The 17,391-nt window shown below is 47.5% G+C and overlaps 1 protein-coding gene across 14 annotated transcripts in view; it reads right to left on the reverse strand.

The window, feature by feature from the left end:
- AMPH (amphiphysin) overlaps positions 1 to 13,559 on the reverse strand; it is a 120,882-nt gene extending 107,323 nt beyond the window's left edge. For 7 of the 14 annotated variants that reach the window (XM_040592786.1, XM_040592791.1, XM_040592789.1 and 4 more), the window contains exon 1: positions 13,378 to 13,559. In XM_040592786.1, coding sequence (XP_040448720.1) covers positions 13,378 to 13,446 — 69 coding nt within the window. In that variant the 5' untranslated portion in view covers positions 13,447 to 13,559. The remainder of the gene's footprint in view (positions 1 to 13,377) is intronic. The other 7 variants (XM_040592797.1, XM_040592799.1, XM_040592798.1 and 4 more) reach the window with 1 other exon arrangement.
- Between the last annotated feature and the right edge of the window lie 3,832 nt (positions 13,560 to 17,391).

Below are 17,391 nucleotides of genomic sequence, written 5' to 3' on the forward strand. Positions count from 1 at the left end.
GAAAGCCTGCAACGTTTGGAGGCTCAGTACTGATTTTTAAACGCACAGTAATCTCTGAAGTGTGCAGCTGTGCTCACCTATCAAGTAACCAGATGGTGCAACAGAAGTCAAATAATTTTCTAAATGGCTTTGGTGGTTAAGTCCGCGATAGCTTGTTTGGTTAGATGTACAAGAAGAGAGGAAGGGAAAGAGAAAGCAGCAAGGAAAGGACGACAGGATAAGAGGGACAAAGAAGGAATAGAACAGATGAACAAACATGAAGGAAGATATGACTGTCCCAATACTAACGCTGCCTGCACATTTTTGCTGAAAATTAAGTAGGCAATGTTTAGAGATGTGCTATCAAGAAAGTTTCGTTTTGGCAGTTTGCAAGACTGTCACATCAAAAGGAATATATTAATTTTTTACTATTTAATCCAGACACTATTTGAGAACATAGAAAGAGGCCTGTACTATTTTTTAAAATCAGAGACATTTCCCTGCACTGTTATATTTCCCCATTTCTTGAAATCCACACTCCATATTTCATATTCATACCTCATCTCCAAATGTCTGGCTTGCTTTTGGATGTCAGCCAGCCATCTTCTCACCTGGAGATTAACCTCATTCTGTTGTGGTTGTTTTCCACTTGCCGCTTCACATCTAATGAATCTGCTCCTTTACCACTTCCTGAACGTAGCCCCGCAGTGCCCACGCTGTGGCTGCAGCAACCAGCCATTCCCTGCCTGCCTGGGGTCCCCTCCGTTACTACCGTGCATTTTTCTCCCTACGCATTTCTTCCCTGAGCAAGGTCAGCTGTGGGGACAGCTGCCCAAACCAACCTGCCTCTGGACTGAACTACACTCTCCCCTCTCTTCAGGCCCAAGTACACCCACAAATTTTTCTTTTCCTTTGTTCTGCCTTTGATCATAGCACTTCTGTTTCCCCTGTGATAAGAATGCCGTTAGTACAGATCTGAGAAACATGATGCAATCAATTACATTCTCTCTTTGATTAGCCTCATTAACCATTCCTTACGATTTTTATAGTACTAAAACCTGTCCTATACTTAAAATTACTGACAATTTTATTTTGAAAAAAAAAAATCTTTCATGTTCACATTAGATCCATTTCTACAGTGGGCCTTGTGTATTTACAAAGCTCACCCAAACTGCATATAGCGGCAACACTAGTGTAAAAAGATAACACCCGCATAAACCAACAAGGATTTAGGTGATAATGGCGATTTGAACAACTGGAAGACTAGTTTAAACATAAGCAACAGCGTCCACACACAGATCTGTACAGTTTTAATAACAGTATCACATTTTCATTTATTCCTCTGCCCTGCACACAAATAAGTCTTTAAACAACCTCCTGAATCTCAACCTAATGAGCATAGCACAGCAGCGTTAAAGAAACTAGCAAACCAACTAAAGCCAAGACAAGCAAACTATAGAACAAAAATCTATCTAAGGATTACTGTGAGGGTGATGAGGCTCCTAAATCTAAACCTAATATATGCATTTTATGTGAAAAATCGTCATTTCTCGTATCTCAGACTGATTATTCTCCACAGAAAATGGATCACCTTTATTCAAACAAGCTTCTCTGTACGCAGTGTTTCATCTGCTTCTACTTTGTACTTAATACGTATTAACCCTCACGCTTGTGGGTCACTTAACTGGGCTCTGCTGAGACATAAAGCATGAACCATCAGTGGAAACAGTCGTGTTCCCATGGCACTGCAGACCGTCACCTCCCTCAACTACATACCACTAACCCCTTATACTTCTGTAAGGACAGAAGCAAATGATTACTGATGATCACAGTCTAGAAAGGAAATTCAGATTCTGTGTGTTCTTTAGGCAATTTTTGTCATCTCAAATCCCTATTTTGTTAATAAGATGACAGTCTCTTCTTATAGTGTTTTTCTAACAGAAACCTGGGAAAAGTAGGATCAACGGTTTCTTGTAAGCACATGCAGGCACATGTGTACACACTATAAAGATGGCATTTTTTGAAATTTTTCTGGAAAAAAATAATAGGGGTTTGTTTGCTGATCTAGACTGGAAATTATTTTTCAAATGGTTGTTTTAGTGACAGCCCAAGACTTTGGCAGGCCTTCCTCTCCTCTTTTGTATCATAGATAAAGAGGACTGATTGCAGTTCATGGACTGTAGCACCAGCCTCTGTATCGCTACAAAGCACAGATTTAGCAGTCTTGTGGGTACAAAAAAGTGAGGTGAAAGTGACTCCAAACCGAGACTTCAAGGGAGCATCAAAAGAATTAATCTGCTGCAGAGACAGGGAGAACAAAGGAGAGGATCTTATCTGGGAGTAAGCAGGAGCTTTTGTCAGAGAAGAGGTGGTTAGAAAAAGAAAGCAGAACAACAGAAACAACTGAGAAGAAGTAGCAGAACACTGTGAGTCAAAGAGCAGAGAGTTGAAGTGTTGAGTGGTCCAGCCCCTGATTCCTCTATGCCCTCACCCATAAAAAAGCTGCTGAACTCCTTTCCTATTGCCCCAACAACCTTCTTAGAAAATATCTAAACAGAATTGTACCAACTAAGTGCTTGTCCACACCAGTTCCCGTTTCTACAGTCTCTCACAGGTGCTCCTGTCCTACAGATAATGTAGAGTAATTACTGAGAAAACAGAAAGAAACGTAGACAGCCAGGAAGACTAACAGGCTATTTCCTGCAGTAGCTTTCTCATAGCACAAATGGACACTTAAGAAATGTGTTGCATGTGTCTTTACTGCAGGCCTATGTTTTACTTCACTCTCTTAGATTAATAAACTCCAATTAGCAGAGACTCAACACGACCAAACAACGCAACTGCTTTTCCAAGTTGGACATTGGTTTGTGATTCTGGCAACTATTGACTAACTAGGTACTCATGAGGTCAGGAACAAATTATCTTGTATTTGAGAACAGCAAAGTGCCAGTAATGCACAGCACTGACGCTGCAGAGAACATTTAGTGAAGACCGACCCAGCACTTAAAACACTTTGGATTGGAGGGTCCAAACAGCTGAGTTTGCAGCAGAACCCAACGAACGAAACGAAACAACAGTTCCCTAGCGAAAATGCTCTCTGTGTTGAAGCAGCAGAGCCATCTGCTACCTCTTCTCTCCCCATTCCACAGTCCCCAAGGTGAGTGGGAGGACTGGCATAGCAGGCACTGACTGCTGCCTGATCAGAGATCTTGGTGGGGGTGAATCCCACTGTGCATATTTTAGACAGGTGAAAAAATCCCACTGCCATCTCAGGCAAGCTCAGAGCACTATGGTCCTCTTCATGTAGGCAACTTCAAATAAGCATTAAAAGGCATCTTTCACTTCTTATTTTCATTTTTTCCCCTAACTCAGCAGCCTGCCATCCCACAAGTGCTTTTATTACCTGGCAAGCCAGTAAGAGGGGCTCCCCACAGCCTGGCCAGCCATGCTTAGGTGCTGCAGGCAATCACAGGCATGCTGCTCTTCCCTCTGTGCTCACCCTTACCTCAAACTTGCTGCCATTTATCCCCAATGAAATATCCTGCTACAACAGACAATGAGCAGTCTTCTTCACAGTTCCTCCTAACCAGCGCAGAAAACCTGGGCTACTGAGATGAAAGGCAAAGCATATTCTCCTTTCCTGCCCTCATTCCCTGTACTCTCACCCTCACCATCTAAAGCAGCTGGCTGGACCAGGGGCCAGTAGATGTTCATCCTACTCTAGGAGACAGATGTTGGTGATGAATCTAGACCAGGAATTCCTGTATTTTCCAACTACACAAGTTATCATCACCCCAACATCTCCCCATTATGTGCATATAAGGTCACACTCTTAATAGTGCCACAGCTGGAAGGTGGCACTGTGCTGTGGAGCAGCTGTGGACCACTGATGACAGCCTCACTGACAGCACAGGGAAGACCTTGGGTCAGAAACATTGGGTCTTAGACAACACAAGAACATCTGCTAGAGGAGCAAGATGTAGTGAAGAACAGAGCCCAGACTCAAGCCCATCAAATTAGCAGTTTTTAAAAAAAAGTAAAGATAAGTTCTAAGTGAAGCATAGAAAAAATGGTAGAGGAATGGATGCTTGCTCAAGAGCAAAAACGGAAATGGGAAAGAATGCCAGTGAAAAGATGAAATTGTCAAGCAAGCACAGAAGAGGAGGTGGTTACCCTGATATTAATAATGTTTTGATCAGCAAACATGGAGATATGGATCCCCACAACACCGAAGAAACAGCACTTTCTTGACTTGATGAAAACTAAGTCACAATGAGGAAGGGTGTATTACATAGCAACTCACAGGATCGTGGTTGACATTGCATATGGGGAGAAAACTGGAACAGGAGAAACTGATTACCTTCCCTCACATAGCAGGGGCAACATCCCATGGGAATGTAACAGGAAGGAGCCCTGGGGGGGTTCTCTCCCCTTTCTTCCACCCTTGGCACCCAAACAAGCAAAATCTACCTCTACCTTTTAACCTGCACACTAGAAACTGAAACAATTGAAAGCAATCAATATTTTAGTAATAGCTACTATCTGGCCTGGTTGGAAGGGTCATATGATAACTCCAGTTAGATCATAGGGAATGCTGAGAGGAGAGGAAAACCACTTGCCAATGTTGAGGCAAGAAGAATGAACACAGAACAATCCTCTGCATCTACAACAGGGAACAAAGGGCTCAAACTGCAAAAAAGGACATTTCTAATCAATGAGAAGAGAACTTTCTGACTGGATGTGCCTAAACAATGTCATAGATCATTTTAGAGAAGATGCAAAATTTCTACTATTACGTAAAAAAGCTGGCAAGAAAATCACTCCTAATGAATAATTTTAAGTACAGCTGATTCTGCTTTGGTTTAGAAGAATGTGCCAAATGACCACTTGCACCCCCTCTTTTCTAGAATTTCTCTTGAAAAAAAAAATTAAAAAAGGGAAAATCAAGTTTTTATTATACTGGAACCTAAAGCGAAAAGAATCCGAGCTGAGCAGTTTAGACCATACCATCCACATGAAAAACTAGCAACTTCTACTTGGTCTTCATCTGTAAACTCAAAGACTGACAATTAGATCTTCAGAGATGAAGTTGCCATAGTTGCGCGTGCTTGTGCCAGCAAGACCCTAAATGTTGAGGTCTTTCATAATACTGTAATGACTTCAGTGTCCTAGATTTTACATCATCTATGGGGCCAATGTTTTAAATCATTAGGCAGTAATTTGCTTTTATGAACCTGAGGTTGCTAAAGCCATATCATCACACTGCAGGCAGGTCGGCAAAGATATAATACATGTAGCATGCCTTTCACCATTATATTCTTGTGTGCAGATACCCATCTCCCAACTCAGAGCTGATGTCATCACCTACAGAAGACACTATGCAAACAGAATCATCAAATTCCCTTCGACACGTGCGTGTTATCTTTTTCCTTTACGGAATCTCCTCCTCCACAACACTTCAAACACTAGTTAAAGTCTCCAAAGTTCTCAGACTGGAGTGTTTACTGGTTTAAATTTTGGATGAAAGCAAATATACTACTGAGTAGAAGCTCAGCGTCAAAAAGCACATTAGTAAGATTTTCAAGAGCTACTCCAGAAACAGCCAGGAACAGGCCTTCCCGGACCTGAGTTTCAGCACTGTTGGGAAAGCATCAGCTGTGTTTATTCCGAGTGCGTGATCACACCCTGGAACAGCCTTCCCAGAGTGGTGGTCGATGCCCCACGCCTGTCAGCGTTTAAGGGGCATGTGGACAGTGCCCTTAATACCATGCTGTAGCTGTTGGTCAGCCCTGACCGTGGGCAGGCGGTTGGACTAGATCATCATTGCAGGGCCCTTCCAGTTGAACTATGCTGTGCTATGCTATTCTTCCTCCCACCTCCTCCTTTCTGAACGAGCATAAGCCAAGGAAAATTGTGATGATATTTCTGCCCTGCACTAGCAGAAAACACTGAATACTCATCACCATGCCCCAGCCTAGGCATTGCCTCTGTTACGTTGTGTGGGAAGCAGGCCTGTACCTCCCACTGGGGGAAATATCTCTGGATCATCTCAAGAGAACTGGACCATCTGTACAAATTTGCCAGAAGCAAGTGTCAAGTGCAGGTTCTGAAAGTCTTCTGTTTTCACCCAGTTGGGCTGGCTTTCCACAGGATAGCAAATCGCTCGACATGTGACACTAGCGAGGCTCAAGGCACTTGCAGTTAAGATTTTATGATCAATGTCATCTAGGGATGAGCTGTGAGCAACGTGAAATGTTCCAGACAGGGTGTTATGCTTCTTTTTAATTTTTTCAGCCCCTTCCTTGGCTCAAAGATCAAGCCTTTGGGCTGATACAGGACATGCTCCTCAACTGAACGGCTGCAAATCCTTGGGACGTGAGCAGCACCTGTTTATGTCCCCATGGATTGTTTTTTCCTCCTTGTACTCATTTCCAGAAATGCCTGATCTGTTTCCTATGGATAAACATGCTAAAAGAAAAGACCCTCAGAAGAACAGTACTCCATGAGACAGGAGGTCCATCGGGCCAAATACTCCATATCCAAAGCGATCAAACAGCACCGTCTAAAGGAGAGCCTGTGAGCAGGGCAGGTCTACTTCTGCCAGGGTCCTGGGGGTGCCAAGAGTGAGAACGTGAAGGATGAGGATCAGGACTGACCACACATGAAAGACTATGATGGAGGAGGCATGTGGTACCGTGGGATATTTTCCAAGTATGGCACATAGTGATGACAAGCACACTTTTTGTCTTTGGAAACGTGCTCCGCCGCTGTGCTTCTCGGCCAGGGATGCACGGGAAGCGCCCTCGTGCCTGCCCTGCGCTTGCCTTGCAGGCAGGGAGAGCTGACAAGGGGCAGCTCCTGATGGGGCAGCGAGCCTGGAGCCCTGCCAGGCAGAGGCTGTTCTGCACAAGCGAGAAGCCCTGGGGAAATGGAGCCGAGGGCAGAGCAGAGCTGGCTCCTGCCAAGGCTTGTGATGGGCAAGAGAGCCAGAGCGCCAGGGCACGGGGGTGCCTCGGAGGTGCAAGCGCAGCAGGCGAGAACCTGGCCGAAAGGGCTCGGAGGAGCCCTGACAAGGGGCTGTGCTCGGTGCGACAGAGGACAAGAAGCAGCTCCTGGGGGGACCACACTGGGCCCCCCTCCCCGGGAGCCTCGAAAGCTTCCTCCCCCCCGGATGCGGGGCACGAGGCCACCTTTGTGGAGCACGAGCAGCGGGCACCCAGCCAGAATGGCCCAAAGGAGCCCTGGCCGGGGGCCCTGCGCGGTGCTGCAGAGAAAGGCAAAAAACCCCCCGGGGTGGGATGCTTGGTAGCCCACCGCGGGGGAAAAAAAGCCTTCCTCCCCCCAGCTGCGGGGCACGAGAGGCCACCTTCGCGGTGCACGAGCAGCAGGCGGTGACCTGGCCCGAGGGACCCGAGGAGCCCTGACAAGTGGTCGCGCTCAGTGCTGCAGAGGAAGGCGAAAAACCCCCGGGGGCCAGTGCCAATGTGCCCCGGGGGAAAATTCCTTCCTGACCCCAGGCAGCGCTGGCGATCGGCTGTTCCCTGAGCATGTGAGCGGGACCTGCTTCCTCGTCCCACGGGCTGGGCACGCCTCCCGGGAGATGCCGAGCCTCTCCCTCTGACCTGGAGCAATCGCAGGGGCTTCCAAGAGTGACCAAATGCCCCCGGCCCGATCTACTTAGGGGGCAAGACTCCTGCTGGCACCTGATGGGACACCAGTGGGTGCTCCAAAGCTCCGGGACCCCTGGCAATACCGCTGCATCTTGTTTCTTACGGCTGCTGCCCCTGGCTCCACGGGGATGAGGACGGCGAGCCCTGCGGCGCTCCTCAAGAAGGCGTTCCCGTGGTGTTGCCACCGCTGTCCAGCTGAGAAGGCCCGACAGCCTCGGGCACCCCCAGGGGTGGGTGGTTCTTCTCCTCTCCTGAGGGGCTGGTGTCTGTTCCCCGAAGGCTGAAACAACATCTCCACCCATCAGATGGGCTTTGGCCGTGGCCCTGCCGGGAGCTGCCCTTGCAGCGGAGAAGCTCCAGCAGCCTCGTCCAGGCTCCAGGCTCCCTCCCTCAGCCCCCAGGGAATTCCATGATTCCCTCGAGGGCTCCCTCTCGGGTGCCTTCAGGCCGGTGCCAGGCCAGCTCTGGCAGGGCGACACTGAACGATGCCCCTTTTATACTCCCCCGGGGCACTGTGACTGTGCGTTGCCAGGTGACAGCACTGTGACATGGGGGTGACACATCCCCCTAGGCATAGCCCTGCCCCTGCCCAGCACCCTTGGGAGGAAGGGCTCTGGGGTGCTGGCCCCGAGGCAGCCCCTGTGCCCAGGAGGCCCGGGGGGCTGTCCCTGCCCTCGGTGGCCATGCATGGGGCACAGCTGCTAGGCTTCCCTGGCACTTCCTCTGCCACTCGGCTCCCGAGGACAAACCCCAGGCTGTTCCTCCTCTCTCAGGCTCTGGCAAGGACCAATCCTGCATTCCGGAGGTGACCTCTATGAGGCCTTGCCTCTCTGGACCAGAGCCAATGCCCACAAAGCTCTCCTGGGCTGCCTGGTCCCCTGAGTCAGAGGACCAGGTCTGCAGGAACAGTGACTTTCCATTTGTGGACATTGTGAGAGACCAGTTGCATCGGTTAGAATGTTCAGAACTCTGTGGGGCCTGATAGGGTTCATCCCAGAGCACTGAAGGAGCCAGCAGATGTTACAGCAGAACCCCCCCTCAGTCACCGACAAGTGGTCTTGGGAGTCTGAGGAAGTCCACCCTTACTGGAAACTAGTCAACAGTATTCCAGTTTACAACAGCAGCATGAGGGAAGACCCAGGAAACTAGAGATGTATTAGCTGAACTGTGCAGTTGCTGGAAAAATTGTGGAGAGGATCACACTGGGTGCTTTTGAAAGGCATAGAAAGAGCAATGCAATCAAAATGGCACAGTCAACACAGGTTCACAAAGGGAAAGTATGTTCCATTAATTTGATATCCTTCCGCAATAAGGCCGCCTGCCTAGTGGATGAAGGGAAGGTGGTAGATGTAGTTTTTCTGGATTTTAGTAAAGCTTCTCACACTGTCCCCAACAGCATAGTTATGGACATTTGTCCACCTGTGGGATGGGCAGGTACACAACACGCTGGGTGAAGAAGTGGCTGAAGGGCAGGGCTCAAAGAACTGCAGTGACTAGAGCTACATATGTGCTAGATGTGCTACAGCAGTGTGCCGTGGCAGCCAAGGGGGCAAACCCCCACCCTGGGGTGCATCAAACACAGCATAGCCAGCCGGTCACAAGACGTGGTTATCCCGCTGTCTTTAGCGCTGGTGCAGCCTCACCTTGGGTGCTGTGTGCGGTTCTGGGCCCCGCCATTCATAAAGGCTGTGAAGGTCCTTGTCTGCATCCCAGGGAGGGCACCCTAGCTGGTGAAGGGGCTGGAAGGCATGGCCTCTGAGGACACAAGTTTTGTCTAGGTTAGAGAAGGGCAACTTCGCTGCTCTCTACAGCTGCCTGAGGAGCAAGGTACCAAGATCTTCCCCCAGTACCTCGTGCCAGGATGCATGGGAACAGCTTAAAGCTGCGCCTGTCAGGGGAGGTTTGGACTTGACACCAGGAAACATTTCTTTAGTGAGAGGGTGGTCAAACTCTGGAACGGGCTTCCTGGGGAGACAGGTGATGCCCCACACCTGTCAGCGTTTGAGGCATGTGGACAGTGCCCTTAATACCATGGTTTAACTTTTGGTCTGCACTGAAACGGTCAGGCAGTGGGAGTAGACACTCATTGTAGGTCCCGTCCAGCTGAACTATGCTATTCATTCATGTAGAGGTGTTGAGTTACAAAAGAGAGGACAGGGAGATAACTAGTGTTATAAATCAGGTTAGCAGCTTCAATTCAGAGGAACCTAGGATACAAACTCAAGTTTTTTATCCAAATAATCTTGTCCCCAGAACTGACTCTGCCAGCCTTGGTTACCAATACATACAGGTTTCATTATAAACAGGTATTTGAACACATCAGTGTTTAATTTGCTTTTATGACTGGGATGTAGGCTCCTAAGTTGCTCTGATGCTTTTAAAACTTTAATCCGGATTCTTCAGCTGATTGTTGGCAGCTTCCAGCACATGCTGCAAGCTCAGCACGTCCATGCTTCCTGAATATAGGGGGAAAAGTCATTGAAGAAATGCAGTGAAAACCACTTCAGTTTAGTAAATGAGACACTCATGGATTCAAAGTCAGGGTGCCAGGGCACATGAGCTACCACTAAGAGTACCATCTTCTGGACGATGTGAAAAATCGAGTGACCAATTGTTATTATTTCTAGTTGTTTTAAATCACATTTCATTTTGATTACTAGCCTGGTCCAGCACATTTTGGGCAATTGCCTCCTTCCTCTCCTTAGCACTTCAGTTCATGATTAAGTGCGCAATTACTTACTTTCTTTAGCCTTATACCATTTTTTTTATGTCATTTGCCATACTAAACCATTGGTACATGTACCTCACCCATTTCCACAGTGTAGACTAAATATTTCTGGGATCCTGTAGGAAATATTATTGAGGTTATGAAGTCTGCTCTATCATGGATGATTGCTTTTGTTTAAACTAGGAAAATAGCATCAAGTACATATTCTATGTAACTCTCAGATTTAACATTTCTAATGCAAGACAGACTCGCCCAATATAACATGTTTTCACATCAGTTTTTTTGCTTTTGTCATATAAGAAATTGATTAGACACACATGTATATGGGCACATGCACGACCTACACCACAACCAAAATTTCTCCTAGATTGCAAGTAACTGAAGATAATTATAGCAACCTTAGAAAAACAGTTTCCATATATGAAGGTTTATATTTTACAGCCACTCCATATTTTTAATACATACGTTGCATCAATAACAAATAGTAGAAAACTATGTATAAATATGTTATAAACTCAATTGACTCAAGTTGCTCAAATCCAACATAAGCAACAAGATGAAAGAACTCAGAATGTATTCAAGATTTCTTTAAGCCACTGTGATATTACACACCTGTCACAATTACACCCTATTCACACCATCAGAAATCAGATAAATCATGGATTTTTAACTCCTGATGCAATTTACTTGTTGTCAAGTACCCAAAGCAAACAAAACTCAAGTAGTTCTGTATCATTCCTATTTGGGGGCCTTTTATTTAATGGGTTTTAATGTAAATTTTCAGCAAAAATAATGAAGGATTTAATGTTGTAAAACCATAAAGGAACTAAAAGCTAACTAGAAGTTGAAGCACAAGAGAACAGATGTGCACAGTTCATGCAGTAACTACACACATGCATGCCATGAGTGGGGAAGCAAAAATACAGAGCTACATGGTACTGTGACTTACTCTTATCAGGCCACTAACAGCTTTCTTTCCCCATAAATAACCAATGTTTAGGCCATCGACATGAGAAACAACCACCACAGATGCCATAACAAGGCCAAAATTGCTAGATGCCCCCAGGTGCAATACATGTAGATCAGACACGTTTTCCCCTTGTTAGTGGGACTGATCACCAAAGCAAAGGTAAGAGCAGCCCTGCTGTCAGAGTCCACCAGCATACCCAGTTTGGGCCCAAGGCACGCATCAGGCTCAAGGAAGCTACCCTGGGGCTGGTGCATGAGCAGTCCAGGACACCAGGTAGTTAAAGTGTCCTTTACTGAAATGTGTGGGCATACCAGAAACAACACCTCCCATGTTTGAGCAGACACATGTCTGGAAGCACTACCTGTGATGCAAGACTTCCACCAGTGCCTTACCAGACAGTTATTCTTAACAACACTAACAAAGATACAAGGAAACAAATAGTATTTTTAAGCTTCTACTCTAACTACTGACCCACACACAGCTCACACCATAGCATCATCAGATCCCTTCAAACTATTAAAGACTGTATTACGTGTTTTACTGGAAAACAGTTGCAGTCCAACCTGCAGCAGTGGAAAGCATCATGACTTTTGCATTGACAAGTCTAGTGCTATATGGCCTCATGAGCTAGATACGAGTATTTGAAAAGGAAAATCCATCACTTGCCTGCAACAGCCTCAACTACTAGATTATTAAATTATGATATGATTACATATGAGACTTTTCTACATGTTAATTGTTGGAACTTTTTTTCCCTTGGAGCTCCACAGAATTTAACGTGTGGCATTTTGTGGAAGGGGAGTTTTATAGGCAGTAAAGTATGAGAAAAAACAGTCTTAAAATAATCCCTTAGTTCTCCAGAGCCCTATTACATACTGGATGTAACAACACAGGATACATGCTAGAGGGGTAAAAAAAGGTTTCATCAGTCCTCAAAAGATGATTTGCAATGCTTGCTGACAACTGTGCCTCCCGAATTCATGCTGAGAACAGCTTTAAAACAAACCATACTAACAGCTGATACGGATGCTATATAGAGTCATACACAAATGCTTTTCTTCACGGTTTAGCGTCTCTGTCTATGGTCCTGTTCCGAGACACCAAACAGCTGAACAAGAGTTACTTGTATGTAAGATTTATACCCGTCAGCTTTTATTAGTGAAGAGCAACAAAACAAACAACGACCAACGAGGTCCTCGTCCTTGATCAGAAACTCGCACCAATTCTCCCCGACTTTGCTGGTTGCTCATTTCCAGGCTCCGGTAGCGCAGGAGTTTTTTAAGCAATAACCACCCGCAGCCGCACAGCATTGTGATCACCCCCATGACATTCCCCGAGCCGAAGCCGCTGCTAAGGCAGGCGTGGGCCCCCGCCAGCGCTGCCCGCGGGTTTCTGTCACACCGGGGGGCTCCCGTCACACACACCGCCGCGGCCGGCGGGCCCGGCTGCCGGGCCAGCGCAGCACGGAGGATCGGTTCAGCTGGGGATGAGCCGGCGCGGATATTAAAGGAAAAGCAATCCTCTTAGGAGGGCTGGCGGCAGGCGGTGAGGCGAGGCGAACCCCGTATCCCCCCGGCCGCCGCGCACCCCTCGCCCGCCCCCTCCCCCGCGGGCAGCCCCGCGCAGGGCGAGGAGGGGGGCGGCGGCGCGCGGGGGCTGCGGCGGGTGCGCACCGGCACCGCCCGCACCGCGCGGCCCGGCCCGGCGGGGGAGCGACCGGCCGGCGGGGCGCGGGGTGGGCACCGGCACGGCCGGGCGGCGCGGGGGGGGCGCCGCGGTTAAATGGGACAGTTATATAATAACGCCCCGACCGCCACCTCCCACCCCTCAGCGGCACCCCTCGGCTGCGGCTCGGCGCCCCCGCGGGCAGGGAGCGGGAGAGCCGCAGCGGCCGGCGCTGAGGGCGAGCGGGGCCGCCTCCCCCGCCGGACCCCGGGCGCCGCGGCCGCCCCCTTCCTCCTCCCGCCCGCTGAGGAGAGGCCGCCCCTCCCTGCTGACACCCACCCCACCCCCCTCATCCAGCAGCGCACCTTCTCCTGGGCGCGGTTGAGGCGTTTCTGGACGTTTTTGGCGAAGATGCCGGTCTTCATGTCGGCCATGGCTGGCGGCGGGGATGGGGAGGGTGAGGGCGGGGGAAGGCGGGCGAAGCAGAGCCCGGCGGCAGCGAGCGGCAGCGGCGAGGCAGGCAGGGAGGAGGGCGAGGAGGAGGAGGAGGGCCTTAAAGACACAGCGGGGAGGGGCGGGGCCGCCGCCGTCGCCTCAGGTGAGCCGCGCGCCTCCCGCCCCCGGCCCGCAGGGGAGGCGGCTGCTGGGCTCCCGTGGGCGAGCAGGCCCGTCTCCTGCAGGTGAGGTAATTCCGCTAGACAAAAAAAATCTCAAGAGAGATAACGGGGGTGACAATTTCCAGCAACCGTCAGCGCTGCGGCAGCTGATGGCCGTGCCCGCTGCCGGCACGAGCTCCCCTCGTACAGCCAGAGAGCATGAGGCACCCATCCATTCCCCTAGAAATTTCCACACGCTTTCCAAGCTCCTTTGACGCCTCTCTCTCTGGTTTTGGGGGCAGCAGTGTCGCGTGGTTAGGTTCGGTGACTTGCACCCCTAAGCTGGGTGGGAGCTGGGCTTGCTGGCAGAGGCTCAACTTGCCATGCCAGTGCTCTCGGCCTCCTCCTGTCCACCGCTCACTCCTGTGCCAGTGTAGCAGCCAGCAGGAATAAACTGGCTCCAGACCAGTTGCAGGTTTTTGGTCTTATCCCTGAAATTACAACTTGCAATCAGAAGTAGAAGGCAGTCGCAACAAAACTGTCCATCCTCCCTTGATGCTCAAGCACCCCAAAATCTTCCAAATACAGAATCGCTCGGTGCTGGTCACTCAAGATTAGCAAAGTCAGCCTTCCTGGGTACTGTGGGACCAGATTCGCTTCAGACATTGATTTCTGCTGTTTGGCCAAGCATGGAGTTCCCTGATGCAGAGGGTAGAAACCCAGCAGCAAACACGGCAAAGCAATACAAAGCAAACAAAACGCTGGAACTCCAGGCTATGAGCCTGCACCTATATTCTTCTACAGTGAGCTGTTCCATTTGTAATATTTTTCATTGATTTTTCAAATTGGTACAAAACACAAGCCAGAAGGTCTTGTACCTGCCAAAAGAAAATGTCTTGTACACCTAGTAAGTACAGCTATGTTTCCTGAGACCCTGTATTTCTGACATCCGCCCAGTCCCAGACCTGCACGACACATTTTCCTGTGGTATTAGGAAGCCGACTCAACATACCGACTGCAGCAGTAACAATGTTTGTTGAGAAATTGTGACCTACATAAACCTTACTTAATACTCACATAAACATATTTTAAAAAGAAGAAGAAAAAAAACACCAACAAAAGCAGAAAAACAAAGAAAACACATCATAGCAAGCGAAGAAACTATTTTATCCAAAAAGATTGCAGGCAGTCTCTTATGATGCTGTTAAGCTGGTGAAAGATCAAAACAAAATCCCAGTGTGCACAGGGCTTCCAAATTCTTTGAAGTAATTTTTCACATCTTCTTCAGAGTTTCTGGCCCATTTGGCATCTGATTCCAAAAGGACCACACTGCTTTAATAATAAAAAAATGATGACAAAGAGGGGATCTTAACTTTGATTAGTCATGCATTTTCTTCTCCTAAGGGCAACCAAGGTGGCACATATCAGCAGCACAGTGTATCTGGTTGCATTCAGGCTGTTAGGGGGAGGGAGGACACTCTCCTGTGCCTTTTTGTCCCCCGTTGTCTGATGCAACGATAGTTGATCCCCCACTGCCAAGCCTGAAAATGCTTTTTCGTGCTGGTGGATGAGAAGCATGAAGATGTGTGGGCTGTACTCAGTCATACAGCTGCTCTTTTCCTCCTCAGTCAGTCAACTGGCACTGGCTTTGCCCCATGTAACGGCCTTGGAAAATGGCCAGAAATGGCTTTTTCACTGGCTGGTTTACCAATGTGCATGTTGCTCTCCATCAGCTAGATTTTGGAAAGTAATTATCAGCAAACAATCAGGATGATCTCTCCATACTCTCTGTCAGTGTGGCATGTAACATTTATTATAAATCTCTCTCAAGAGAGAAATTCCCCGTTAAGATGTGTCTCAGAGCAAATTTCTCTCTGTGTGTTGCTGATACCTTGGTCTGAAAGACTAAGATGTTTAAAAATGAAGAATCATTGACTACAATTTACCCTGCTTGCTTTCTCCTATATTTGTTCTGTTACTGTTTATTTGATGTTATTTTTCAAATGAGATTTAATTTCAGTTTCACTCTTGAGTAGCAGGGATGATCAGTCATTCACAGAAGAATGTTTCTAATGGAGTGGTGATTTTTGTAAAATCTGTAAAGGGAAGGAAGAAGGTAAATGTTACTACACTACTACTGCTACATCACCACTTTTGCCAGGTGATGATCTGTGTTCACCCAAAATGTTAGTCAGAGAAAGGAGAAATCTGCATCTCTTCTGACTCACCAACAGCATGGTTTCTCATCACACATTTCTGCTTTTCTGAGCACTCTTCATTCATGTAAAGCAACAAAATTAGGAGAAACTGCTTCGTAGGAGACAATTTTACAATATCGATAAGAGAAAAAAAATTGCACGTGTCTTGCAGCCATCTCCATTGCAATGATAATTACAATATAGATATCAAATGCTTTGGAGTAACAGAGCAATTGTCATCTCACAGAGCTCCAAAAACAGCAGCCTGAGGAAAGTTGTAACTCACAGCCTGGACATGGCAGGTAAAAGACATCCCCATCACAAGCACAGCACTTTAATATTCACTGCAGTGGCAGATTGGAGTGGGAAATGAAGATTATTCAAATGAAGCTGCAGTGCAGCCCAGGAGTTGAAATAGCACTGTAACTGCAGATTTTGGGAGACAGAATATATGGACCCAAATTCAATGCCAGTGAAGACGAAGAGATAAGAAATCATGGGAAAGCAAGATGAGAAGTCAAATAATTTCAGGTGTACAGGACCTGAATTGTAAATGACCTTTTACAAACAACAGCTTGGTAGTATAGTTGCAGTTTAGGTCAGCATATAACGGGCAGTAAAAGACTAGCTAAATTATCGGGCCAGTTTCTGTAGGTCTTTCTGCTTTTTGGATGTGGGTCACAGAGAGGAGAGATGCCTGTCAGAATTGCAAGAAAAGGAAAGTAAGGAACACAGTGGAAAATACAGGTCAAAAGAAAAAATGTTTTCATAAAATAATGTGGTGCCAAACTCTATAAAAATCTAGTCCAGAGGAAATGTTTTATAAACGTGAAATTAAAAAGCATACATGTTCTATGTTTAAAGACTTAGGCATTTATTTTTAATTAAAATTCTTATTATTAAACTATAGATTTATTTATTTTTTAAAAATTTTCCTTCGCTGCCATCACTTCAGATTAACACCTCTCCCACAGTCTTATTTGCTGCTCAGGTAATAAACCCACCTTCCCATCAGCTTCAGCCGAGCACAGGCCTTTGGGGTTGCTGGTTTACGCTGCACATGTGCCTCGCTTGCTGGGAGCTGGTGCTGAGTGACAAGAGGGTCCTGGTTTCTCTTCCTTCATTCCCAAATTTATCACTGAGGAGCAGCTCAGCACCCAAGTCCTTCCTCCCCACAGTGCAGCCAAGGATGTATTCTGTATATGCTAACATATGTTGAACCTGTACTTCCATTCTGGCACAGAACACCAATTCCATCACTGGGAAGCATTTTATCTGAAAGGTACCATTCAATTTCAGCTTTGTTATTTGAACCTATCTGGCTTCACAGAGCTACATACAGGCAGACTGTGCTCGGCACTGACCTCACTCTGTTCCCATAGAGGTCTGTTCTCCTGCTGACTTCAATCAGCAAACACCTAGACCGACACCCCAGACTCTGAAACGCCCTGAAACGAACCTTGTGTGGGAATGTGGTACTAAAAGGAGCCTGCAGAACTCGCTCCCAGAACAAACACCATTGATGCTTCTGGAAGAAATTTGCTCCTGAGTAGCACCCTTAGGACACGGATGTCTGTGCTGGACT

This window comes from Falco naumanni, chromosome 4 (assembly GCF_017639655.2).
Source record: "Falco naumanni isolate bFalNau1 chromosome 4, bFalNau1.pat, whole genome shotgun sequence".
NCBI lineage: Eukaryota > Metazoa > Chordata > Aves > Falconiformes > Falconidae > Falco > Falco naumanni.